Source organism: Saccopteryx leptura, chromosome 4, assembly GCF_036850995.1.
Source record: "Saccopteryx leptura isolate mSacLep1 chromosome 4, mSacLep1_pri_phased_curated, whole genome shotgun sequence".
Classification (NCBI taxonomy): Eukaryota; Metazoa; Chordata; class Mammalia; order Chiroptera; family Emballonuridae; genus Saccopteryx; species Saccopteryx leptura.
Window position 1 is genome coordinate 119,102,884 of NC_089506.1, and position 27,831 is coordinate 119,130,714.

At 46.8% G+C, this 27,831-nt stretch overlaps 1 protein-coding gene and 1 non-coding gene across 3 annotated transcripts in view; both read right to left on the reverse strand.

Moving 5' to 3' along the window:
- ATP6V1E1 (ATPase H+ transporting V1 subunit E1) overlaps positions 1 to 13,884 on the reverse strand; it is a 28,466-nt gene extending 14,582 nt beyond the window's left edge. For both annotated transcript variants that reach the window (XM_066381151.1, XM_066381152.1), the window contains exons 1-2: positions 13,716 to 13,884; positions 2,478 to 2,543 (exon numbers count right to left, since the gene is read on the reverse strand). In XM_066381151.1, the coding sequence (XP_066237248.1) occupies positions 2,478 to 2,543; positions 13,716 to 13,748 (99 nt within the window). In that variant the 5' untranslated portion in view covers positions 13,749 to 13,884. The remainder of the gene's footprint in view (positions 1 to 2,477; positions 2,544 to 13,715) is intronic.
- A 6,027-nt stretch (positions 13,885 to 19,911) lies between these two features.
- Positions 19,912 to 19,987, reverse strand: TRNAT-GGU (transfer RNA threonine (anticodon GGU)). Its single transcript has one exon. It is a non-coding gene; the product is annotated as a tRNA-Thr (tRNA).
- Between the last annotated feature and the right edge of the window lie 7,844 nt (positions 19,988 to 27,831).

Below are 27,831 nucleotides of genomic sequence, written 5' to 3' on the forward strand. Positions count from 1 at the left end.
TCATGCCAGCGATCTCCAGGTTTCAAACCTGCATTCTCTGCATCCCAGTCCAATGCTCTACCCACTGCGCCATCACCTGGTCAGGCTTGACGGTTTTATTTTAACCAGCAGGTTACCAGAGGTACTTGCTTATTCTATATCAAAAACAAGCCTGACCTGTGGTGGTGCAGTGCATAAAGCGTCGACCTGGAAATGCTGAGGTCGCCAGTTCCAAACCCTGGGCTTGCCTGGTCAAGGCACATATGGGAGTTGATGCTTCCAGCTCCTCCCCCACACTTCTCTCTCTCTCTCCTCTCTCTCCCTCTCCTCTCTAAAATGAATAAATTAAAAAAAAAAAACCCAAGAAATTTATTATAATCTGCCTTCAAAGATTACCCAATTTATTCAAAAGAAAAGACCAGTGATTTTCATCAAAAATAAATGAACCATGCCTGACCAGGTGGTGGCGCAGTGGATAGAGCGTCGGATTGGGATGCGGAAGGACCCAGGTTCGAGACCCCGAGGTCGCCAGCTTGAGCGCAGGCTCATCTGGCTTGAGCAAAGAGCTCACCAGCTTGGACCCAAGGTCGCTGGCTCCAGCAGGGGGTTACTCGGTCTGCTGAAGGCCCACGGTCAAGGCACATGTGAGAAAGCAATCAATGAACAACTAAGAAGTCGCAATGCGCAACGAGAAACTGATGATTGATGCTTCTCATCTCTCTCCGTTCCTGTCTGTCTGTCCCTGTCTATCTCTGCCTCTGTAAAAAAAAAATAAAATAAAAAATAAATGAACCAGGCCCTGGCCAGTTGGCTCAGTGGTAGAGTGTCGGCCTGGCGTGCAGGAGTCCCAGGTTCGATTCCCGGCCAGGGCACACAGAAGAAGCACCCATCTGCTTCTCCACCCCTCCCCCTCTCCTTCCTCTCTGTCTCTCTCTTCCCCTCCTGCAGCCAAGGCTCCATTGGAGTCAAGTTGGCCCAGGCGCTGAGGATGTCTCTGTGGCCTCTGCCTCAGGCGCTAGAGTGGCTCTGGTCGCAACAGAGCGACACCCCAGATGGGCAGAGCATCGCCCCCTGGTGGGCGTGCCGGGTGGATCCCGGTCTGGCGCATGCGGGAGTCTGTCTGACTGCCTCCCGTTTCTGGCTTCGGAAAAATACAAAATAAATAAATAAATAAAAAATAAATGAACCAGAGACTGAAAATCTGATGAAAAATAACAGAGCCCAGCAACAAAGTTACAAAAAATAATTAGGTACAATAATCCATATATAAAAAATTTATCATGCATTTTAAATTTAATCCATTTGCTTACCAGAGGCTAATGAAAAGAACATAGACTTTGGAGTTTAGAAAATCTGGGTTACTGCCTAAAGAACAATGTTACATTTTGTGTATAAATAATGTGCAACTGGAAATAGCCACAGAATTTCTAAATGCTACCACCTTTGTAATGCCAGGAGCTTTCATTTTATACCTTACATACTTCCAAGCTATTGTTTTTTTTTGCAACAAGCAAAAATTAATAAAAAAGCAAAATAACAACATATAAAAACACTATACCTTCCTTAACCAAGTATCACAATGAGCCACAGATGCTGAATTATTTTAAATAATGTTTCAGTGTTTCATCTGGAAAATTTTATATTTACAGAAGAGTTGCAAAAATATCAGACTGAACCTTCAGTTTCCCCACTTTTAAACACCTTAACATTTATACACATGATTTGTCAAAACCAAGAAGTTAACACCAACCCATTACAATGAACCATACCCATATATTATTCAGTTTCCTTTGTTTACCTAATGTCTTTTTCTGTTCAAAAATATGATCCAAGATACCACCTTTTATTTGGCTACTGCGACTCCTTAAATCTCATCTGATCTATAACAGCGTTTTCCGTCTTTCCTTGTTTTTCATGACTTTGACAGTTTTGAAGAGTAATATTTTATACAATGCCCCCTAATTGGGGTTGTCTGATTTGTCTTTAATAATGAGGCTGGTGTTACAGGTTTTGGGGAAGAACACCACACAGGTGAAGTGTCCTTCCCCCTATCACATTTGGGGTAACCTGATGAATTATACATATCTCTGATGATGTTAACTGTGAGCACTTGGTTGAGTCATACTTCTCCACCATAAAGCTATTATTTTTGCCTTTTCCCTATTCTATTCTTTGGAAGTTGGTCACTAAGTTCAGCCCACATTCTGATGACGACGATGGTTGGGGAAAAGACTGAAGCTCCAAGTTCTTGCAGAGGGAAGTTATCTACATATATTGTAGAGAAATCTCCTTTAAGGATTTTGTGTCTTTTCTCCCCAGCCATCACTTCTCTACTCTCTACAATAAAAATTCAGGACACTTAATGGCAATCAAAGACAGTTTAGAAAGGTAAATTGATTTGTGCAGTGCACTGTTAAACAATTTTACTAATTACTACTTAGCAAAGCAGAACAATATAAAACTTTGTAACTTCTTAAAACTAAAAAACAAAATCTTACTTTTGCATCTATTTCTTCTGCTTTTTCATTGGCTTCTTGCTCAATAAAAGCCATCATATGCTTAATCTGTAAGAAAAAAGAAAAGATTATTTTATTTCTGACTATAAAAAGAGAGGAAAATGTCTTTTCTGATTCATTAACTGCTTATTTAATACATATTATGTTAAGCTGTGTATAACAAAAATTAGATTGTTTCTATCCTCAGGTAACTTTTTCTTTTTTGTGACAGAGAGAGTAAGAGGGACAGATAGTGACAGACATGAAGGTAGAGAGATGAGAAGCATCAATTCTTTTGTTGTGGCACCTTAGTTGTTCATTGATTGCTTTCTCATATGTGCCTTGCCTGGGGGGCTACAGCAGACAGAGTGACCCCTTGCTCAAGCCAGCGACTTTGGGCTCAAGCCGGTGACCTCAGGGTTTTGAACCTGGGTCCTCTGCGTCTCAGTCCGACACTTTATCCACTGTGCAACTGCCTGGTCAGGCCTTAGGTAACTTTCAATCTGTTATTTTCTCTAGCAAATGAATGAAGTGAAATATTGAATAACACAGGTTAACAAGACACTATCCTACTGTCAAGGAACTTGGGGTCTATGGAAGAAGTCTACTTCATACCTCCTTCAGCCAGCACTTGTTTTCACCATCTCTAATGAACTGTATCAAATAGCTTTCTCTATTGACTCTTTCAACTTTCTTTTTTTTGTTGTTCATTTTTTAGAGAGGAGAGAGAGAGAGAGAAGAGACAGAGAGAGAGAAGGGGGGAGGAGCTGGAAGCATCAACTCCCATATGTGCCTTGACCAGGCAAGCCCAGGGTTTCGAACTGGCAACCTCAGCATTTCCAGGTCAACGCTTTATCCACTGCGCCACCACAGGTCAGGCCTCTTTCAACTTTCTCACCTCCTAGTCTCTACACACTTCAATCTGACTTCTTCTTCCACTGAAATTACTCTCATGAAACTATAGCAATCTCTTTGCTCTTAAATCCTGACCTTATCTCACTTAGTTTGCAACATCTCTTGATGTTTGCAACACTTAGTTTGCAACATCTCTCACCCCTTTCAAAATTTATTTACTAATTTTAGAGAAAGGACAGGAGAGACAGACAGAGAGAAACATCGATCTGTTCCTGTATGTGCCCTGAACAGGGAATGAACCCACAACCTTGGTGTTTCAGGGTGACACTCTAACTGGCCAGTACCACCTCCCTCCCTTCTGGAACAATCCCTCCCCTTTGCCTCCATGACTTCCTTGTTCTCCTTCTCAGTCTCCTTTGGACAAATTCTTTTTTTTTTTTTTTAATATCTTGGACATGCTCATGCTGGTGACCTCGGGGTTTTGAACCTGGGTCCTCTGCGTCTCAGTCCGAGACTTTATCCACTGCGCCACCACCTGGTCAGGCTCCTTTGGGCATATTCTTCATCTGCCTCCCAGACAGCTTTTTTTTAAATCCTACTCAGAGTAACCAAAATTCAACATATTAAATAATGCACTACTAATCCTTCTCCTACCCTCCTGCCACTTGGATCTGTCCTGAGGGTTAGCACCCACCCCCAACTGTAACAGTTCATTAACTTGTACCCCTCTCCAATCTTGAGCGACTACCCTAGTCCTTGCTGTCATCACCTTGCAGCAGAACTAGGCCTAACTCAGCATTTCCTTCCTGGGAGCACACCATGCCTTTCTCCTCCCCTTCTTCTCCCAGGGGCATTACCTTTACCTGTCTCTCTCCTAAGCTCCATGGGCTCTTCTGCTGCTGCTTCTGTAACTTGTTTCCTGAGCCCATTTCTTCTGTTCACTTCCTCTACCACTGTGACTTTCTGAATAAACTTATTCTTTATTTTTAAAAAAATAATAAAAACTCCTATCTCTTCAGGTAACACACTCCCTACTCTTATGATAAAGTGCAAGGACTCCAAAAGAGACATAATCTGGTCACTGCTTACCTTTCCAGCATATGAAACATAATCTTCACCATTCACCACTCTTTAGACTCTTAGCTCATAACACAAATAGTCCCCCTATCCGCCATTTCCTCTCTCCCAGTTTCAGCTACCCATGGTCCAGTTATTTTTTTTATTTATTTATTTATTTTTTTTCTGAGGCTGGAAACGGGGAGAAACAGTCAGACAGACTCCTGCATGTGCCCGACCGGGATCCACCCAGCACGCCCACCAGGGGGCGATGCTCTGCCCCTCCGGCCGTCGCTCTGCCGCGACCACAGCCACTCTAGCGCCTGGGGCAGAGGCCAAGGAGCCATCCCCAGCGCCTGGGCCATCTTTGCTCCAATGGAGCCTTGGCTGCGGGAGGGGAAGAGAGAGACAGAGAGGAAGGAGGGGGGGTGGGAGGTGGAGAAGCAAATGGGCGCTTCTCCTATGTGCCCTGGCCGGGAATCAAACCCGGGTCCCCCGCACGCCAGGCCGACGCTCTACCGCTGAGCCAACCGGCCAGGGCCTGGTCCAGTTATTAAATGGAAAATTCCAGAAATAAATAATTCATGGCCCTGGCCAGTTAGCTCAGTCGGTTAGAGCGTCATTCCAAAACAAGGCTGCGGGTTTGATCTCCAGTCAGGGCACACACACATAAGAAGTGTCCCAGTACAGCCCGAGCTCTACGTCCATCAGGCATCCCTGATGCGACTTTCCTGCACAGTGGGACATTCCTGCTTAACAGCAGGGCTGGCAGCCTCTTCAAGACTACTCGTGAGGCAGTTATGATATTCTACTTATCAGTGCCTACACCAACTGCCACCAGAGGAAAGACATGATCGACACACAAGTTAGTTGCAGGAATCACACAGGTAGGATAGAATGTCGGACAGGGACGTGGAGGACCCAGGTTCGAAACCCCGAGAGGTCGCCAGCTTGAGCCCAAGGTCACTGGCTTGAGCAAGGGGTCACTTGGCCTGCTGTAGCACCCCCCCCCCATCAAGGCACATATGAGAAAGCAATCTCTCTCTTCCTGTCTTGTCTTTCTGTCCCCTCTCTGTCACACACACACACACACACACACACACACACACATCACACAGGCAGTTTATTACTCACAAATTCTTTTGGCATGTTTGGGCACAGCTTAAGGCATGCTCCTCTTAAGCTGTCCTTAGTCAAGAGTGGTGTGGACACAGTCCACATTCACATTGGAGTCTGGGCAACTACCGCAGCAAGGGGGGCCCTTAGCTTTAGTACCTTTTTTGGCCTATGCCTTCTAACAGGTGTCAACCTACAGGATTATCACCTCAAACCATCTTTTTGGGAGTTCCTCACAGGGAGCCCTTTTTATATTGAAATGTCACATCAAGCCGTTTTTTTTTGTTGTTGTTGTTGTTTTATTCATTTTTAGAGAGGAGAGAGAGGGAGATACAGAGATAGAGAGGGACAGAGAGGAGAGAGAGACAGAGAAAGAGAAGGGGGCAGGAGCTGGAAGCATCAACTCCCATATGTGCCTTGACCAGGCAAGCCCAGGGTTTCGAACCGGCGACCTCAGCATTTCCAGGTCGACGCTTTATCCACTGCGCCACCACAGGTCAGGCTCAAGCCGTTTTTGAGGTGCTCCTAGGGAAGCTTCTTGTTTATATTAGCCTACAGAGTTATGACATCAAACCACTTTTTATCTGTATATAACTTCACACACACACACTAACTGGGCCCTGTGCAAAAGGCAATCTGCCGGCCCTGGCCGGTTGGCTCAGTGGTAGAGCATTGGCCTGGCGTGCGGAAGTCCCGGGTTCGATTCCCAGCCAGGGCACACAGGAGAAGCGCCCATCTGCTTCTCCACCCCTCCCCCTCTCCTTCCTCTCTGTCTCTCTCTTCCCCTCCTGCAGCCAAGGCTCCATTGGAGCAAAAGATGGCCCGGGCGCTGGGGATGGCTCCTTGGCCTCTGCCCCAGGCGCTAGAGTGGCTATGGTCGCTCTGTCGCGATGCCCCGGATGGGCAGAGCATCGCCCCCTGGTGGGCATGCCGGGTGGATCCCGGTCGGGCGCATGCGGGAGTCTGTCTGACTGCCTCCCCGTTTCCAGCTTCAGAAAAATACAAAAAAAAAAAAAAAGGCAGTCTGCCTATCTTCTCTGTACACACTAGATTAATTCTTGTCCAACATCATAGCCTTATTTACTTTCCATAATGGCTTTTAATATTATATCCTAACACTTCTATATATCTCCCATATTTTTCTATATATTTAATTACTATAACATTATATTACTGTAACATTAAGCAATCAAAAAATGGATGACTGGCCCTGGCTGGTTGGCTAAGCGGTAGAGCGTCGGCCTGGCGTGCGGGGGACCCGGGTTTGATTCCCGGCCAGGGCACATAGGAGAAGCGCCCATTTGCTTCTCCACCCCCCCCCCTCCTTCCTCTCTGTCTCTCTCTTCCCCTCCCGCAGCCAAGGCTCCATTGGAGCAAAGATGGCCCGGGCGCTGGGGATGGCTCCTTGGCCTCTGCCCCAGGCGCTAGAGTGGCTCTGGTCATGGCAGAGCGATGCCCCGGAGGGGCAGAGCTTCGCCCCTGGTGGGCGTGCCGGGTGGATCCCCGGTCGGGCGCATGCGGGAGTCTGTCTGACTGTCTCTCCCCGTTTCCAGCTTCAGAAAAATACAAAAAAAAAAATAAAAAAAAAAATGGATGACTGAGTGGAACAAGTGCTTCCCTACCCTCTCTCTGTCTTTCTAAAATTCAATACCCTGGCCAGATAGCTTGTTTAGAGCATCATCCTGGAGTGCGGAGATTCCAGTTTGATTACCTGGTCAGGAGCAGCTCAATGATCCTGTCTCTCTGTCAAAAAAATCAATCAATTATTAAATAAGGCTTTGGCCAGTTGGCTCATTGGTTAGAGCATTGACCTGGCGTGCAGATATCCCAGGTTCGAACCCAATCAAGGCACACATGAGGAATGACCATCTGCTTCTCTTTCTCTCCTCTCTCTCTTCCCCTCTTGCAGCCAGTGGCTCAACTGGTTTGAGCGTTGGCCCTGGGCATTTAAGATAGCTCAGTTGATTTGAGCACTGGACCCAGCAGGGCTTGTTGGATGGATCCCAGTCGGAGCACATGCAGGAATCTGTCTCCCTATCTCCCCCCACCACGTTAAAAAAAATAATTTAAAAAAGCTGATTTTAAAAAAATGTATGTAGACTCTCTAAGTTTTTAATTCATTTATTAATTTTCCCACTTAAAGGTAAGCTCAGTGAGTATTGGGATCCTGTCTGATTTTTAAACCACTGTAACCCCAGAATATGAAACAATCGCCACCATAGAAGTTGCTCAATAAATATTTGTGCATGAACAAGGATCTGCTGGGAGTTGCAAGCCTTCTAAGGTATCCCACATACTTTTTAGAGTTTACCAATCTAGAAACATTTTCCAGCTTCTCCATGTAACACAAAGATACCATAAATCTAAGGTGTACAAAAGTAGCTAAAGCCCTGGCTGGTTGGTTCTGTGAAAAGGATCAACCCAGTATGCCAGGGGTCATGGGTTCGACCTCCCATCCCAATCAGGGAATTGATGAGAAGCAATCAATAAATTTATGCTTCTCTAACCTCTCTCTCTCCTCCTCACCCACTACTCTAATCAATGGGGGGAAGAAAGTATATAAGATTTGTAGCCTAGCCTATGGTGATGCAGTGGATATATCGTCAACCTGGAACATTGAGGTCCCCAGTTTGAAACTCCAGGCTTACCCAGTTAAGGCACATATAACAAGCAATCAATGAACAACTAATAAAGTGAAGCTACTACGGGTTGATACTTCTTGCGCTCCCTCTTCTGTAAAACTCATAAAGTAACACTTTGAAAAAAATTTGTTCCACAACAATGTGAATATATTTAACACTACTAAACAGTACACTTTAAAATGTTTACAATGGTGAATTTTATGTTTTTTTATACCATTTTGAAAAAGTGACAAGAATATAACCTTGTGGCATAAACATCTTAAAGGGAAGAGAGCCTTACCAGGTGGTGGTGCAGTGGAGAGAGCATCAGACTGGGACGCGGAGGACCTAGGTTTGATACCCCAAGGTCCCGGCTCGAGTGCGGGCTCACCAGCTTGAGCACGGGGTTGTTGATCAAGCATAGGATCATAGACATGACCCCATGGTTGCTGGTTTGAGCCCAAATGTCACTGCCTTGAAGCCTTGAGCAAGGGGTCACTGGCTCTGCTGCAGCCCCACCCCTACTCCCCCAAGGCACATATGAGAAAGCAATCAATGAACAACTACGGAGATTAAGGAACCACAACTAAGAATTGGTGCTTATCTCTCTCCCTTCCTGCCTGTCTGTTCCTCTCTGTCATACACACACAAAAAAGAGATGATAGATTCATATATATCTAGTCATACCTTGAGATATGAATTTAATTCGTTCTGTAACCAAGCTCATAAGTCACTCAACTCGTATATCAAACTGCCGATACTGGACCCGTGCGCCAACGTGCCAACTAGCGGCAACTTCCTGAATCACGACTCATCTCAGAATTTCACTCAGATCTCAAAACAAAAATACGAACCTAGTTGCAGCTCGTATCTTAAAAAAAAAAAAGTGTGTTGGTCTGTTCTTATCTCAAGGTACCACTGTATATAAATATATAATTTTTTTTTAATTTCTTGAGTTTAGAGAGAGGAGAAAAAGGGGATGAGTAGAAGCGGGAAACATCAACTCATAGTAGTTCCTTATTGGTCAAATAAGTTTGTAAATATAATATATATGTTTGCTCGCCTATAGTTTGCATTGAGTGTGGAGGACAGGCTGTAAGCAGGCAAGGTCCTTATAGCCTATGGCTTAGTTTTAAGACTAAGCCTTTCCCACCCTTGACTGTTGCATGATGTGGGGTGGTGCACTCTCAAGAGGAATCCCATTATGCCTCAGATAAGTGACTTTGTATCAGTGACTTCCCTGTTTGTATATTGGATTAAAGGTTTTGATTTCTAGACTATAAAATGGGGCAGAGGAGCCCATGCTGGAGGAGAGCAGAGAAAGGCCACGTGGAGGAGAAGCAGCCAAGATGGCGGCAGAGTGCTGAAGGAGAAGCCAGTTTGTGTAGTTTGTGCAGAGAGAAGGAGATGGGGAAAAGAGGTGAATAAGACTAGTGAGGTAGAAACTTTTGATTGTAAGAAACTCGGATAAGTCAGTGGCTTTGGGATCCCTAAATGAAAAGGGAAGTGTTTGGGCCAGGTGGCTGTGATGGTGGCCGCAGCTACTGGCCATACATTCCTTCACATGTGTTCCTTGACCGGGCAAGCTAAGGACTTCAAACAGGCAACTTCAGCATTCCAGGTCAATGTTTCATCTACTGTACCACCACAGGCCAGGCAGGAAGATTTATTTTATCAAAATTCTTAGAAGTTACCCTACTCTTGAGGAACCAAAATAATTATTGATAATCAAAACCTGTTTTAAAAGTAACACAATACTTATAAATAAAATCTCAAGCCTTGAAATATTTGGGGACCTAATCCACAGCTACATGTATAGAAAATCACTGTGATCTTGCAAAAAGGATTAGCCCCTATGTATCTGTGTGCGTGTTGTCATGCTGAGAATGGTAGCTTTCCAAGTACAGTTTGAAACTTCAGTGAACCCAGTCTTGAATTTTAAAAGTAGTTTAACTCAACACAAGTCATCAAATCAGGTATTTATACACACTACAAGGCACATTGGGCCTCTAAGAGTAAACCCTGATTCAAACCTGCATTATCTCTGCCTTTATCATTGAAGCTGGACTATCAAGCTGACAGTCAAGCAAAAGGGTACTAATGTTAACCCAGGTCAGAGAAGAATGTTTACAGTCAACATGATCATATTATGTCTTTAAGAGTTCCTACAAGAGAAACAGTCAAATCTTTTAGGACATTTAACTCCACCCCTAAGGCAGAAAAATCTGACCTCTAAAAAATACTTTTTTTTGAACTGACCTGTGGTGGCGCAGTGGATAAAGTGTCGACCTGGAAATGCTGAGGTCGCTGGTTTGAAACCCTGGGCTTGCCTGGTCAAGGCATGTATGGGAGTTGATGCTTCCGGCTCCTCCCTCTTCTCTCTCTCTGTCTCTCTCTCCTCTCTCTCCTTCTCTGTCTCTCCTCTTTAAAAATGAATAAAATAAAAAATTTTAAAAAAATACTTTTTTTCTTCCAGCTAATCCAGTAATTTAATTTTTTTCAGTCTGATACCTTTGAAAATCTGATTAAATAAATGACCATACTCCCCAGACAAAAAAGCAAATATATATATATATACACACATAAGTATTTTATAAATGCAGAAGAAGTCAGGGAAGGGAGGGTTTATTACTATTATTTTTTAAAGACTTGACTGATTTTAGCCTGACCAAACTGTGGCGCAGTGAATAGAGCATCAGACTGGGATGCGGAGGACCCAGGTTCGAGACCCTGAGGTAGCCAGCTTGAGCGCGGGTTCATCAGGTTTGAGCAAAGCTCACCAGCTTGGACTGGCTCAAGCAAGGGGTTACTTGATCTGCTGAAGGCCCACGGTCAGGGCACACATGAGAAAGCAATCAATGAACTAAGGTGTCGCAACAAAAAACTGATGATTGAGGTTTATCATCTCTCTGTTCCTGTCTGTCTGTCCCTGTCTATCCCTCTCTCTGACTCTCTCTCTCTGTCCCTGTAAAAAAAAAAAAAAAAAAAAAAGACTTCACTGATTTTAGAGAGAGGAGAGAGAGAAAGAAAGGGTGGGGAGGAACAGGCAGCATCAACTCAAAGTAGTTGCTTCTCATTTGTGCCTTGATTGGCAAGCCCAAGGTTTTGAACTGGCAACCTCAGCATTTCAGGTTAACACTCCATCCACTACACACCACAGTTCAGGCAAAGGAATGTAGGGTTTATTAAGCACTACTATGTTCTTAGCACTTGGCCTATTTACAGCTGAAAATTCAGGGAACAAAACACACTGTCTTCCTAGAGCCTGTGTGTAGTAGACAGGGGTGCAGACAGATTTCTTCCTTCTTTCAATTTTTTTTAACAGAAAGAATTTGACCTAGATTCCAAGGTAGTACACTGCTTTGACATTTTTCCTGGGGGAGGTTTAGCCATCAATATTTTATAATAAAGCATGAGATGAAGGCACAGGAGTCTGGGGAGACCTAGTACTAATGACTAGAGTACTGGAGCATGTGGGAGGGCACTGTGCTTTTCCACTGTATCTAAAGCACCAGAGAAACCACCAAACAAATCCCACAACAAACAAACCCAAAATCCCACTGTTCTGTAATAATGTCAAAACATTTTTTTGTGTGTAGGAGACAGAGACAAGGACAGAAGGACAGACACACAGAAAGGGAGATAAGAAGCATCAATTCTTCGTTGCAGCTCTGTAGTCTCCTTAGTTGTTCATTGATTGCTCTCTCATGTGTGCCTTGATGGGGGACGGGCTACAGCAGACCGAGTGACCCCTTGCTCAAGCCAGCAACGACAGGCTCAAGCCAGTGACTATGGGGTCATGTCTACGATCCCACACTCAAGTCAGCAACCCCACAGTCAAGCTGGTGAACCCGTTCTCAAGCCAGATGAACCCATGATCAAGCCTGCGACCTCGGGGTTTCGAACCTGGGTCCTCTCACATCCCAGTCCTACGCTCTATCCACTGCACCATCGCCTGGTCAGGCCAAAACATTTTTTTTTTAAATTCTATTTATTGATTTCAGGGAGGAGAACGAGACGACGACAACGATAAGTAACAACTCTTAGTTGCTTCACTTGAATGGTTCATTGCTTCCTTCTGTATGTGCCCTGACCAGGCAAGCCCAGGTCTTTGAATCCACGACCTCAGCGTTCCAGGTCGATGGCTCTATCCACTGCACCACCACAGGCCAGGCTCAAAAGATTTCTTAAACTTCTCAGTTGCTATTTTTGTCACACTTTTTTACATTGTGATTAGCACCAGAACCACCAAAATGAACACTCCACTCTTCTCAGTGCACATTAGGTTAAGAATAAAAATGCAAAGGTGTTTTCAAGGAGATGGAAATATCCAAGGAAAAAACACTGTATTGCTCATCCAAGTACACTCACAAGCCAGTGAGTGAGCTTTAGTCAGAATTTTCCTACCACTTCAAAAAGAGGTAGACTTAGTTCTCTAAAGCCTACGGAGAGGAAATCAGGCTGTGAGCTCTCCTCTCTGAAACCTACTGGCAGTGAGTCCTGGATGTAAGGACCACAGTTTCAGAATGTCTGCTGGCCAGACAATTGGAAATCCTCCTCTCCTGTTACTTACTGAGGCCCATCAACGCCACACTGACCTCCGGAAAATGTTATAACATGCCTGAGTCCTACAAACTTGAAAGGACAGCTCATTTTCATTTAATTGTTATTATTTTTGAGAGAGACAGACAGGAAAAGTGAAAGATGAGCAGCAACAACTCTTCCTAGGCACTTTAGTACAGTTCACCGATTGCTTCTCATTTGTGCCTTGATTGGGGGGGGGGGGGGCGCCTCCAGCTGAGCCAGTGACTGTTTGCTCGAGCCAGCGAACACCGGGTCACGTCTATGATTCCACGGCTCAAGCCAGAGACCTCCGGGTTTGAACCTGAGCCCTCAGCATCCCAAGTGGGCGCTCTACCCACTGCACCACCACCTGGTCAGGTGGGATAGTTTATTTTTAAAAAGCTAAAGTGTCCCGCGGCTGATTACACACTTACAAAAACAGACGTAGGTCCACATCTTTCCTAACAACTGTCCCACGTAAACCTGGGCTCCTCTACTTGGTATTCAGCACTATGCCGCGCTGTGGCCCCCAAACGTAAGACGAAGGTGCATCGAACAGGTACTAACGAACAGAGACCAGCGGGAGGCCGGCACACGACGCGCCCTCACGGAGAATGTTGCCCGAGGACAGAGATGAGAGCTCGGGAAGGCTCAAGACCTCGGCAGCGCAGATAGCCACGCCGGCCCTCGCGCGCTCTGCGCCCGCGCACTGAGAACCCTCTCCTCGGGATGAAATAAAAGTCCGCAGAACCAGGCTTTCCCGACCTCGCGTCCAGGGAGAGCCAGGCCGCCGGAGGGGGAGCCCGGGGCCAGGCGTGCGCGGACGAGGCCGGTCCCAGGTCGGCTAGCTCTCTCCCGCAGACCAGCCACCCGACACAGGAACCGGGGGCCCGGCACCCTCCTCTGGCACCTGGGTTGCCCGAGGCCTGCGCCTCCGGAGCCGCCTCGGGATCCGGCTCCGGCCCCCACCCGCCCCCGCCCGGATCCGGCCAGCGCCGCGGCCTCGCGAAGCCCAGCGCCCAGCCCTCACCTGCTTCTGCACGTCCGCATCGCTGAGGGCCATGGCGAGAGCGACGCGAGGCCCCTGGGTAGCTAGCTCAGTTGGCTCGAAGGAAGCGTTGTGAGGAAAGGGAAAGGAAAAACCAGCTCAGAGTCCTCTTCCCCTTCGCTTTATAGCCCGTCTCCGGTTTCGGTTCTTGTCGCGTGACCGCGCACCAGGACACGTGAGTCTTCTCAGCCAGTGGGAAGGCAGCAGACCCCGAAGCCCCGCCCAGCGCAGCCAGTTCCTGAGCCCTTTGCACAGCTTCCGGGTGATTTTTTCAAGCTGTTTTCTTCCGCAGCCTTCTTGTCAGAGAAATAGGAAAGGTGAGGAATTCTGGCCTCTGAAATCAGTCGAGCTGTGTCCATTTCTCCAGCCCTTTCAGAATTTTTTTTAAGTTTAAATACAAAACGGGAATTTAAAAAAAAATTTTTTTAGAGAGGAGATGAGAAACAACTCCTGATTGGTTCAATTTGGTTGTTCATTGATTGCTTCTCATAGGTACCCTGACAAGGGGCGGGGGCGATACTTGTAAGGCCAGTGCTCATGGCTATGGCCATGTAGGTTCATATTGGATTCGGGCAGAGGGTAAAGGAGCTGTGGAGCCAGAAAATGGTGGGTCATTCGTTTATTTAAGTTTCCTAACCGAGGACGAGCAAATAGGCAGGGCTCCTCGGCCTCTCAGCATTCCAGACTCATAGGCCCTCTCTAGCCTCAGCACACCCCAGCCAAACCGGCCAGGCGGAAATCTGGGCTCCCAAACCCCAACTTGGTCTCTGGTTCCACAACCTGGATTCCATATCTCTCTCTCTCTCTCTCTCTCTCTCTCTCTCTCTCTCTCTCCCCCTCTCTCCCTCCTCTCTCTCTCTCTCTCTCTCTCTCTCTCTCCCTCACACACACTAGCAACACCACCCCCCAGCAAAAGCTGCTGGGGGGCAAAAACCCTTCTCCAGCAAACTGGCCCTTCCCAAACAGGAAGGCAATCCAAAATTTGCAATCTGCCTCCCTGAAGGCCAGCACTGGCAGCCTTTCATAGACCACACACACACACACACACCCAGGCCAGTGCAAAATATAAGCAAGCAAACCTAAACATGCTTGGTTCACACTTGTCCAACATTCTACACCCTTTGCTCGCTTCACAATCTACACCACAGGTATCCCTATGTAAGGAATGAGGTACATTATATAAACAAACTATAGCAATAGCACAAGTTATACGATTGCAACACTTAGAGAGATGCCCTTCACAATGTCTCCCTGAGCACTCATCCTAAGGTGCAAATTGGAGGCCCATTTTTAGCCCCCTACTCCATGGTAGAAGGGAGGACCATGGTAGGTGGGACACAGCCCAGGGCTGTGTCCATGGAAACCTTAAAGTGTCCTTGATGCATCTCTCCAACTGGACTTGACCAGCTTCCTGGTGCAGGAGGGCCTCCACCAGAGCCCCCCCATTAGGGTCCTTCATCAGTCCACAAGCGGCATGTCCATCTAAGATGGGAGCCAGTGACCCCTCTGGTTGCAGACAGGGTCCATCACACCTCTCAGTGATCAGTTCATGATAGACAGCCCAGCTGTCTGTGTAAATCACCAAGGTAAAGAGATCCATTATAGGCAACTAGGTTCATATAGGGCCTCAGGCCTCCCTCCTCATCCCTGTAGTCAGGGCAGCTCTGAAGCACATGACAACAGTGGCCAACCTTTCCACCTCTGCTCCAGAGAGCATGATGCCACCCCTGTGTCCCACAATTGAAGCAAGCCTACCAGAGGCTCAGTAGGTACTCTTTGCTGCTGGGTTTTTAGCTTCTGGATGAAAACAAGCCAAGCTCTGAATGTGCAGACAGCAGCTTCAGTCTGAGCCTCCTCATCCTCATAAAAGGAGCTGGAAACGTCTGCTCTCGCCAACTGTAATGCCAGTAGCCAAGGCCACCATCACAGCAGCCTGGCCCATGCAGGTTCTCATTTGATTCAGACAGTCAGTAATGAAACAATGGAGCCAAGAACTGGTGGGCCCTCATCTTTAATCCTAGCTTGCACACGGTGAGCAAGAAATACACACACTGGGCTCCAAAACCCACTCATTCAGTGCTCACAAAGCTACTGACTTATCCGAGTTTCCTAGAATCAAAGGTTTCTAGCTTGCCTGACCTGTGGTGGTGCAGTGGATAAAGCGTCAACCTGGAAATGCTGAGGTTGCCAGTTCAAAACCCTGGGCTTGCCTGGTCAAGGAACATATGGGAGTTGATGCTTCCTGCTCCTCCCCCCTTCTCTCTCTCTCTCCTCTCTAAAATGAATAAATAAAAATTTAAAAATTAAAAAAAAAAAGGTTTCTAGCTCACCAGTTTCATTCACCTCTGTTCCCCATCTCCTTTCTGCACAAACTGGCTTCTCTCTCAGCACTCCGCCATCTTGGCTGCTTCTCCTGTCCTCTATGTGGCCTTTCTCTGCTCTCCTACAGCATGAACTTCTCCTAGAACAGGAGTCGGGAACCTTTATGGCTGAGAGAGCCATAAACACCACATATTTTAAAATGTAATTCCGTGAGAACCACACAATATGTTTAACACTAGATACAAGTAAACGTGTGCATTTTATGTAAGACCAACACTTTTTTAAAAAAATATTTTATTTTATTTTATTTTTTTTTTTTACAGAGAGAGAGTGAGTCAGAGAGAGGGATAGACAGGGACAGACAGACAGGAATGGAAAGAGATGAGAAGCATCAATCATTAGTTTTTCATTGCAAGTTGCAACACCTTAGTTGTTCATTGATTGCTCTCTCATATGTGGCTTGACCGCAGGCCTTCAGCAGACCAAGTAACCCCTTGCTGGAGCCAGCGACCTTGGGTCCAAGCTGTTGGGCTTTTTTTGCTCAAACCAGATGAACCCATGCTCAAGCTGGCAACCTCGGAGTCTCGAACCTGGGTCCTCTGCATCCCAGTCCGACGCTCTATCCACTGCACCACCGTGCACCACCGCCTGGTCAGGCGTAAGACCAACACTTTTAAAGTACAATAAGTCTCTGAATTCTTTTTAATAACATTGTTATGCTGTTGCTAACCAATGATGAATAAAGTACTTCTTACCATTAATGCAACTTCTGGTGCTGCATGGTTTTGCTGATGGCTTTGTAGTCTGGTTGATATACGGTAAGGTTAAGCTTCATGCAGGCGTTGAGACTTCCATCCGTTAAGTGTGATCGTACGTTGGTCTTAACGTTCTTTAAATATGAGAAAGACTGCTCACATGCATACGTAGAGCCAAACATTGTCAGTACAGCAATATTCACATGCTGCATTGTGTGGTATGTGACAGGAAGCGCATTCCAAGTTTTGACAATCAGCTGGTCTGCGGGTTTAAGTTTTTTCATTTCTCCCCACTTGTGTTTGCTCGCCAACTCTGCTTGCTGTCATGCAAGTCTTTCCAAATCTTCATTCAGTGACTTGAACTTATTCACCCACATGTCTGAGGCCTTCAGGTCAGCAGCTTGTAGCTCAAAATCTCTGATTAAGACACTGGGGATGTGACTCAGGTCAGCGCTGTACACTCGTGTGGATGGGTGATGAACTTAAAAAGACGAGTGCACTCACGAAATTCTCCAAAGCATGCTTTGAATGACTGCAGGAGATTATATGTGAAGCCCGCTAGCTGCTGGAGATCAAGATGTTGAGCAGGGTCACTTGCTGTGCATGCATTTTTAAACTCTCCCAGTTTTTCAAAGTGTAGTCAACGACCTGTTGCAATGTCAGCGATGAAGAGTTCCAGCTTGTTTTCAAATGCAAACACTGCTTGTTGAAGGGATAAGACTGTATTTCCAATGCCTTGCATTTTCACATTGAGCTGGTTCAGATGTTCAGTCATGTCCACGAGATAGTAGAACTTCAGGAGCCACTCAGTGTTAGCTAACTCAGGATGCTGAATGTTTTTCATTTCAAGAAAAGTCCGAATTTCGCTCAGACAAGCCGTGAAATGGCTGAGCACCTTCCCTCTTGACAACCAACACATATTGCTGTGCAGAAGCAGACCAGGATAATTATTCCCAATTTCATCCAGCAGTGTTTTAAACTGGCGATCATTTAAAGCTCGGGCAACAATAAAGTTGACCACTCAAATGACCAACGACATCACCTCACCAAGCTGCTCGCCACACATCTGAGCACAAAGCGCCTGTAGGATGCAGTGAAAACTTAGGATAGGTCTCTTTTCATGTTCACAAAGAAGCGCTACAAATCCTCTGTTTTTCCCCACCATGCATAGAGCACCATCAGTACACACCGAAATAAGTTTATCCATCGGTAGATTTTTTTATTTAGCAAACTCAGCGAAAGACTTGAATAAATCCTCCCTTCTTGTTGTCTTTTTCATAGGCAAAACAGCAAGACTTTCCTCACATAGTGTGGTAGTGTGTCACTGACAGCATACCTTGCAGTCACACTAAACTGGGATAAATGGTTTATGTCTGTTGACTCATCCAAAGCGAGAGAAAAGAATGGTGCTGCATTTATGTCCTTCACTTGTGTTGCCTCAATTTGATTTGCCATCATGATGGTACGATCGTGAACAGTTCTTGCCCACAGAGGCATGTCTTTTATTCATTTGATTATCTTGTCTTTATCCAAAAAGTCGTCAAAAAGTTCATTGGCAACATCAAGCATGAATGTTTTGGCATACTCCCCATCTGTGAATGGCTTTCCGTTTCTCACAATTGCTAAATCACCAGCAAAGCAAGCCGAATTCCAGTCACCTTGTTGGGTCCAAACACGGTGTTGCTGCTGACTAGCTTGCACTCTGCACAGTAGCTCTTGACATGCTTTCTTCCTGCTGTCCCCTGCTGGATATTTTGATGCAAATGTAGTATGGCCTGTGTCAAAGTGCTGCTTTATATTTGACCGTTTCATTGATGCAATTTTATCATTGCATATTAGACACACTGCAGAACCTGCTCTCTCCACAAAGGTGAATTCCTCTGTCCATTCCTGCTGAAAAGTACGATACTCCTCATCTTTTTTTCTTTTAACCATCTTCTTCATCAAAAGGGTTTCTTCAATTAGCTAGCTGACTACTTGATTAAAAGAAAGTAAGTTGCCTGACCTGTGGTGGCGCAGTGGATAAAGCATCGACCTGGAAATGCTCAGGTCGTCAGTTCGAAACCCTGGGCTTGCCTGGTCAAGGCACATATGGGAGTTGATGCTTCCAGCTCCTTCCCCCTTCTCTCTCTCTGTCTCTCTCTCCTCTCTCTCTCTCTCTCTCCTTCTCTCTCTCCTCTCTAAAAATGAATAAATAAATAAAAATAATAAGAAGAAGGTAGCCCTGGCCGGTTGGCTCAGCAGTAGAGCGTCGGCCTGGCTTGCGGGGGACCCGGGTTCGATTCCCGGCCAGGGCACATAGGAGAAGCGTCCATTTGCTTCTCCACCCCCCGCCCTCCTTCCTCTCTGTCTCTCTCTTCCCCTCCCGCAGCAGAGGCTCCATTGGAGCAAAGATGGCCCGGGCGCTGGGGATGGCTCCTTGGCCTCTGCCCCAGGCACTAGAGTGGCTCTGGTCGTGGCAGAGCGACGCCCCGGAGGGGCAGAGCATCGCCTCCTGGTGGGCAGAGCGTCGCCCCTGGTGGGCGTGCCGGGTGGATCCCGGTCGGGTGCATGCGGGAGTCTGTCTGTCTCTCCCCGTTTCCAGCTTCAGAAAAATACAAAAATACAAAAAAAAAAAAAAAAAAAAGAAGGTAAGTTTACTTCCTGACCTCACAATGACCTGTGTATGTTATGCATTATCCAATAAAAATTTGGTGTTGTCCTAGAGGACAGCTGTGATTGGCTCCAGCCACCCGCAACCATGAACATGAGTGGTAGGAAATGAGTGGATTGTAATACATAAGAATGTATTATATATGTATATATATATATTTTTTCTTTTCCTTTTCTGAAGTTGGAAACGGGGAGGCAGTCAGACAGACTCCCGCATGTGCCCCACCGGGATCCACCCGGCATGCCCACCAGGAGGCGATACTCTGCCCATCTGGGGCGTTGCTCTGTTGCAACCAGAGCCATTCAAGTGCCTGAGGCAGAGGCCATAGAGCCATCCTCAGTGCCTGGGCAAACTGCTCCAATGGAGCCTTGTCTGTGGGAGGGGAAGAGAGAGACAGAAAGGAAGGAGAGGGGAAGGGGTGGAGAAGCAGATGGGCGCTTCTCCTGTGTGCCCTGGCCGGGAATCGAACCCGGGACTCCCGCACACCAGGCCGACGCTCTACCACTGAGCCAACCAGCCAGGGCCCAAGAATGTTTTTATATTTTTAACATTATTTATTTATTTATTTATTTATTTGTATTTTTCTGAAGCTGGAAACAGGGAGGCAGTCAGACAGATTCCTGCATGTGCCCAACCGGATCCACCCGGCACACCCACCAGGGGGCGATGCTCTGCCCATCTGGGGCATTGCTCTGTCGTGACCAGAACCACTCTAGCGCCTGGGGCAGAGGCCAAGGAGCCATCCCCAGCGCCCGGGCCATCTTTTGCTCCAATGGAGCCTTGGCTACGGGAGGGGAAGAGAGAGACAGAGAGGAAGGAGAAGGGGAGGGGTGGAGAGGCAGATGGGCGCCTCTCCTGTGTGCCCTGGCTGGGAATCGAACCCGGGACTTCCGCACGCCAGGCCGACGCTCTACCACTGAGCCAACCGGCCAGGGCCTTAACATTATTATTATTTTTTTATTTATTCATTTTTTTTAGAGAGGGGAGAGAAAGAGAGAGAGAGAAGGGGGGGAGGAGCAGGAAGCTTCAACTCCCATATGTGCCTTGACCAGGCAAGCCCAGGGTTTTGAACAAGCAACCTCAGCATTCCAAGTCGATGCTTTATCCACTGCACCACCACAGGTCAGGCAACATTATTTTTTTTATTAAAGATTTGTCTGCGAGCCAGATGCAGCCATCAAAAGAGCCACATCTGGCTCGTGAGCCATAGGGTCCTGACCCCTGTCCTAGAACATAATCACTCTTTCTCCCGGAACAATGTGATCTCTCTTCCTTTTAAAACCTTTTGGTGTGAGCCTGACCTGTGGTGGCGCAGTGGATAAAGTATCGACCTGGAAATGCTGAGGTCGCTGATTTGAAACCCTGGGCTTGCCTGGTCAAGGCACATATGGGAGTTGATGCTTCCAGCTCCTCACCCCTTCTCTCTACCTCTCTCTCTCCTCTCTAAAAATGAATAAATAAAAAATAAAAATTTAAAAAAACAAAAACAAAAAAACCCAACCTTTTGGTGTGAAAGCCCTCTCCCAACACTTATTAACATAATCACACCCATCTCAAGCAGGAAGGGTAACTAATATCACCACCTGGGAGACGGGCTTCCACGTGGGCAGTGCGATCTTTACTAAAGTGAGCATAATATATTTTATCTGCGCAACACTGACTCAGAGCCACTCCACAGGCACAACTCCATCTTCAGCTCCTGTGGCTGCCAGCTCTCAGCCTGAAGCTGAACCCACAGTTGTTCCTCCAACAACTGCCACTGCCAATGTTCAACCTCCAGGGCAAACTGCATCTCATGAACCTGTAGATCGCTCCAGTTCCAGGCACTGTAGGTGCTCAGCAACTCTCGAACCCCTCTTCCAGCTTTCACTCCAGTTCAAGCCATTGCTGATTCTCAGCCTTTAGCCAGACCTGCAGTTCTCAGATCTGCAGCTCTTTCTCCTGTGACCATTCTAGCTCATGTTGTTGCTGCCTCTAGATTTGCAGCTCATTCTGGAGCTCTTGACCTCAGGCAGCCTCTCACAGCTGTAAAATACAGCTAGCCTACTGTTGGGCAGATAAAATATGTATTATGCTCACTTTGTTAAAGTGGCGCTGCCCACGTGGAGGCCGTTGCCCAGGTGATATTAATGTGTGTCTCTGGGCAGGCAGAATCCTTGTAGCCTGGGGCTTGGTTTTGGGATTAAGCCTTTCCCACCCTTTTTTGATGTGGGGTGGTACAATCCAATCATGCCTCAGAGAAGTGACTTTGTATTAGAGACTTCCCTATTTTGTATATTGGATTAAGAGTTTGGATTTCTACACTATAAAATGGGGACGGAGCTTGCTCTCTTGGTTCCTGGGATGATTAGCATGAGAGAGCAGAGGGAGCAGAGCAGAGAGCAGAAAGAGGCCATGTGGCCAGGAGAAGCAGCCAAGATGGCGGAGTGTTGAGTGAGAAGCCAGTTTGTGCACAGTTTGTATCTGGGATAAGGAAGGAGATGGGGAACTGAGGAGATTAAGTCTGGTGAGCTAGAAACCTTTGATTCTAGGAAACTCAGATAAGTCAGTGGCTTTGTGAGCACTGAATGTGAGTGGGTTTTGGAGCCCAGTGTGTGTTTTACTTGCCCACCGGGTGCAAGCTAGAATTAAAGATGACAGCCCGGCCCTGACCGGTTGGCTCAGCGGTAGAGCATCGGCCTGGCGTGTGGGGGACCCGGGTTCGATTTCCGGCCAGGGCACATAGGAGAAGCGCCCATTTGCTTCTCCACCCCCCCCCTTCCTCTCTGTCTCTCTCTTCCCCTCCCGCAGCCAAGGCTCCATTGGAGCAAAGATGGCCCGGGCGCTGGGGATGGCTCCTTGGCCTCTGCCCCAGGCACTAGAGTGGCTCTGGTCGCGGCAGAGCGACCCCCGGAGGGGCAGAGCATTGCCCCCTGGTGGGCAGAGCGTCGCCCCTGATGGGCATGCCGGGTGGATCCCGGTCGGGCGCATGCGGGAGTCTGTCTGACTGTCTCTCCCCGTTTCCAGCTTCAGAAAAAAAAAAAAAAAAAAAAAGATGACAGCCTGTTGGTCAAATAAGTTTGTAAATATGATATATATGTTTGCTCGCTTTTGACTTATATTGGGTGTGGGGGACAGGCTATAAGCAGGCCAGGTCGTTGTAGCCTAAGGTTTGGTTTTGGGACTAAGCTTTTCCCCACACCCTTGACTGATTGTATGATCTGGGTGGTGCACTCTCATGAGGAATCCAATTATGCCTTGGATAAGTGACTTTGTATCAGAGACTTCCTTGTTTGTATATTGGATTAAGGGATTTTGGTTTTCTACACTATAAAGTGGGACAGACCAGGAGCTTAGACACACAGTTCCTGCTATCACAATTGCAGGGGCTTCCCTGATCCCTTGCCCTTTATGGGAAGAGCTGGTTTTCTGCTTTTCCCTTGTCTTCTTTTGTGGTTTGCCTGTCTTGGTGAGACACTAATAAATAGGATGGCCCCCCATCCTCTGACTCGGCCATTTCTTTATCATCTGCCCGAATCCAATGGGAACCTGCATGTGAATGGCCACAATGGCGGCTCCTGGCCTTACACAGCCCATCAGTTTTTGGCTCCGTTGTTTCTTTACCGACTGTCCGAATCCAATGCTAACCTGCATGAGCCGGGCTGCTGTGATAGTGGCCGTGGCTTCTGGCTTTACACCTACGGTCCCCAAAAGGAGTGCCATGGGAAACCATAACAACAGCCAGGCCTCTACCCCACCCCTCAAGGGTGGCAGTGGCTCAATACCAATCTGATCTGAATCCTGCCAGTTTTGCCATATGTAAGGCATGGCCCTTGCCATCATGGCCATGCAAGTTCACATTGGATTTGGGCAGATGGTAAAGGAGCTATGGAGCCAGAAAATGGTAGGTCAATTCATTTATTTAAATCTTGTGGCCTGACCTGTGATGGCGCAGTGGATAAAGCGTCGACCTGGAAATGCTGAGGTCGCCGGTTCGAAACCCTGGGCTTGCCTGGTCAAGGCACATATGGGAGTTGCTGCTTCCAGCTCCTCCCCCCCTTTCCTCTCTTTGTCTCTCCTCTCTCTCTCTCTCTGTCTCTCCCTCTCCTCTCTAAAATGAATAAATAAATAATAAAAATAAATAAATAAATCTTGTAAGGGCTCCCAAGCCCCTCAGCATTCCGGATTCAGCCGGATTCATAGGCCCCCACCAACCTCAGCACTCCCCAGCCAAGCAGGCAGGTGGAAATCTGGGTTCCCAAACCCCAACTTCATCTCCAGTTCCACAACCTGGACTCCTTCTCTCTCTCTCTCTCTCTCTCTCTCTTTTTCTCTCTGCAGTCTAGCAAAACTAGCTAGGGGGAAAAAAACCTTCTCCAGCAAACAATGGCCCCTCCCAAGCAGGAAGGCAATGCACAATTTGCAATCTGCCACCCTGAGGGCAAGCATCACAGCCTTCCATAGACTACAAACACAGCGCTGCCCAAGCCAATGCAAAATATAAGCTAACAAACCTAAACAGTCTTGTTTCATACTTTTTTGTTCAACAACATTGAATACCCTTTTATTCCTTTAAAAAAAAAATATTTTATTTATTGATTTTTAGAGAGAGAGGAGTGAGAGAGAGAGAGGGGGGGGAGGAGCAGGAAGCATCAACTCCCATATGTGCCTTGACCAGGCAAGCCCAAGGTTTTGAACCGGCAACCTCAATGTTCCAGGTCGATGCTTTATCCCACTGCGCCACCGCAGGTCAGGCAGTATGCCCTTTTATTTCTTGGAGATAGGGAAGAGAGAGATGAGACACATCAAACAATCAATAAATTTTTAAAAATTAACAAAACTAAGGAGATCCAAAGAAAGTATTGATGTTAGTTGATACACTGATATTGGTTAATTAAATGTAACCAATTCACTAATGTGAGGTGTTAATAATAGGGAAACTGGAAAAAAGAAACACCTTAGTTGCAGTAAAAAAAACAATAATAGGAGAAACTGAGGGGCCAAAGGAACTTGATAACTCTCTACTCCATCTGCTTAATTAACTTGCTTCACTTCACTTGTTAATAGATTTCTTCTCATGTGCTGTGTGTGTGTGTGGTGTGTGTGTGTGTGTGGTGTGTGTGTGTGTGTGTGTGTGTATTGGGGGGTCAAGCCAATGACCTTGGGATCCTGTCGATGAGCCCACTCTCTCAAGCTGGCAACCTCAGGGTTGCAAATGAGGAACCTGCACATTCTGGGTCGATACTGTTCCACAACCGGTCAGGCCAAACCAGAATGTAGTATTTTACTTTCTTGCTCTTACTGGATGCAAATTCAGCAATACTATTTTATTTATTAATATATTTTTATCTTTAAGACAATTTTAGATTTACAGAAAAATTAATCAGTTGCCTTCTGTAAAGCCAGTATTTGCAGCATCAGCACCTGACCAATTCAGATTCGCATTTGATTCGGACAGGTGGTAAGAAATTAATAGTCAAAAACTGGGGGTCCATTTTCCTTTAATCCTAGCTCTCACCCAGTGGGTGAGAAAGTACACACAGCGGGAAAAACTTCCCTTTCCATTCAGGGCTCCCAAAGCCACTGATTCAAATGAGTTTTCCTAGAATCAAAGACTTCCACCTCCACATTCCACCATTTGGGCCGCCTCCTCCACATGGCCTCCCTGCCCTGCTACACCTGGGCTCTTCTTCTCTACGAGAACATGATCACTCTATGGCAAATGGCTTCCTTGCTCCTCCTTTTAAAACCTTTTAGGGCCCTGGCTGGTTGGCTCAGTGGTAGAGCGTCGGCCTGGCGTGCAGGAGTCCCGGGTTCAATTCCCGGCCAGGGCACACAGGAGAAGCGCCCATCTGCTTTTCCACCCCTCCCCCTCTCCTTCCTCTCTGTCTCTCTCTTTCCCTCCCACAGCCAAGGCTCCATTGGAGCAAAGATGCCCGGGTGCTGGGGATGGCTCCTTGGCCTCTGCCTCAGGCGCTAGAATGGCTCTGGATACAGCAGAGCAATGCCCCAGAGGGGCAAAACATCGCCCCCTGATGGGCATGCTGGGTGGATCCTGGTTGGGCGCATGCGGGAGTCTGTCTGACTGCCTCCCCGTTTCCAACTTCAGAAAAATACAAAATAAATAAATAAAAAATAATAAAACCTTTTGGTGCAAAAGCCCCCCCCCCACACACACACACATTAGTATAACCAAACCCCTTCCCAAGCAATAAGGGCATTTAGCTGTATCACATGAGAGTATCACCATGTGAGAGCAGTGTTTATCTTTAACAAAGAGTGAACAATACCAAAAAATACGGATTTTACAACTCATTTGCCCAACACCTTCTCAAGTTGCTGCAATTGAAATTAAAGATGCTCTTATACTTACTTCATCTCTGTCTCTTATGAATTGGCAAAAAAAAAAAAAAAAAAGGTGGCAGACAGCACAAATCCTTTTTCCTATAATGCTATTTAGTTTTGTGTACCTCTCTCAGTGTTCTTATTTAAGTTTTTTTTTTTAATGTAGTGAGAGGAGGGGAGGCAGAGACATGCTCCCTGACCAGGATCCATCTGGCAAGACCACTAGGGGGCGATGCTCTGCGCATCTGGGGCCTTTGCTCGCTGCAACCAGGGCCATTTTTTTAGTGCCTGAGGTGGAGGCCAGGGAGCCATCCTCAGTGGCCAGGACCAACTTGCTCCAATTGAACCATGGCTACAGGAGAGGAGGAAAAGAGAGAGAAAGAGAGAGAAGCAAGAGGAGGAGGGGTGAAGAAGCAGATGGGCACATTTCCTGTGTGCCCTAACCAGGAATCGAACCCAGGACATCCACACAATGAGCCGGCACTCTACCACTGAGCCAACCAGTCAAGGCATTATTTAAGTATTAAATGCCTGAAATAATGAGCTATCTTTCAGTATGTCATTTTTTTTTATACTTAAAACGGTCACTAGGGTTGTTAAATTACTTGAATTCCACCACTGGACTTTGGTCTTCAAGCCAACGACCTTTGAACTCAAGCCATCAACTCACTTGTGCTCAAGGTGGCCCACCAGCACTCAAACTGGTGACCTCAGGGTTTCAAAACTGGGACCTCAGCATCCCAGATCGATGTGCTAATCACTGTGCCACCACCAGTCAGGCAATATGAGGAATTAATTTCAAAAAGAAAAAGCAAATAGTATCAAAAAGTAGTAAAATTCTAACTGAAGTGCTTGCAATTTTTGCTCCTCTCCAAACAATTTTCTACACAGTGGAAAAAGTGACTGAAAACCTAGATGACATCTAGTCATTTCCCAATTTATAATCCTCTGATGGCTTCAATTGGCTCTTTTTTTACATTTTTAAAAATTTATTCATTTTTTTTTTTTTTAGAGAGAGGGGACACAGAAAGAGAAAGAGACAGAGAGAAGAAAGAGATAGAAAGAACAGAGGGAGGAGCAGGAAGCATCAACTCCCATATGTGCCTTGAGCAGGCAAGCCTGGGGTTTCGAACCGGTGACCTCAGCATTCCAGGTCGATGCTTTTACCCACTGCGCCACCACAGGTCAAGCCTCAGTTGGTTCTTGAACACCTTACACCACAAACTGTGTGAGTGCTGCCTGATCTGGCAGTACCTGTCTAACCTCATTGTCCCTCTTCTCTTGGTCTCCATCTCAAACTTTACTGGTTCCTTTTAAGTTCCTGGAAAACACCAAGCATTTCTCTTGAGAAGTTCTTTTTCTCTACTTACCCCCTTAGCTTTCGTTAGGTCTTGACTAAAATATCCCCTCCTGGGAGAGAGCTTTTCATAAACAACCTTTCATCTTATTTTCTATTCCAGCTCCTTTTTTTTGTTTGTTTACTTAGGACATGCCACAATTTAGGACATTTTTTTCCTCTTTTCATTTCTAGGTTTGTTGTTTGGTTTTCCCATGATAATGACAGCTTCACAACAAGGACTCTGTGTGACCTACTCATCATTGTTTTTTTTTGTTTGTTTGTTTTTTTGTATTTTTCTGAAGCTGGAAACGGGGAGGCAGTCAGACAGACTCCTGCATGCACCGAATCCGGATCCACCCGGTACGCCCACCAGGGGGCGATACTCTGCCCATCCGGGGCATAGCTCTGTTGTGACCAGAGCCAGTCTAGCGCCTGAGGCAGAGGCCACAGAGCCATCCCCAGCGACCGAGACATCTTTGCTCCAATGGAGCCTTGGCTGCGGGAGGGGAAGAGAGAGACAGAGAGGAAGGACAGGGAGAGGGGTGGAGAAGCAGATGGGTGCTTCTCCTGTGTGCCCTGGCCGGGAATCGAACCTGGGACTCCCGCATGCCAGGCCGACGCTCTACCACTGAGCCAACTGGCCAGGGCCCTCATCATTGTTTTTGTCAGCCTCCAGCACACTGCCTGGTGCATAGTGGGAGTTCA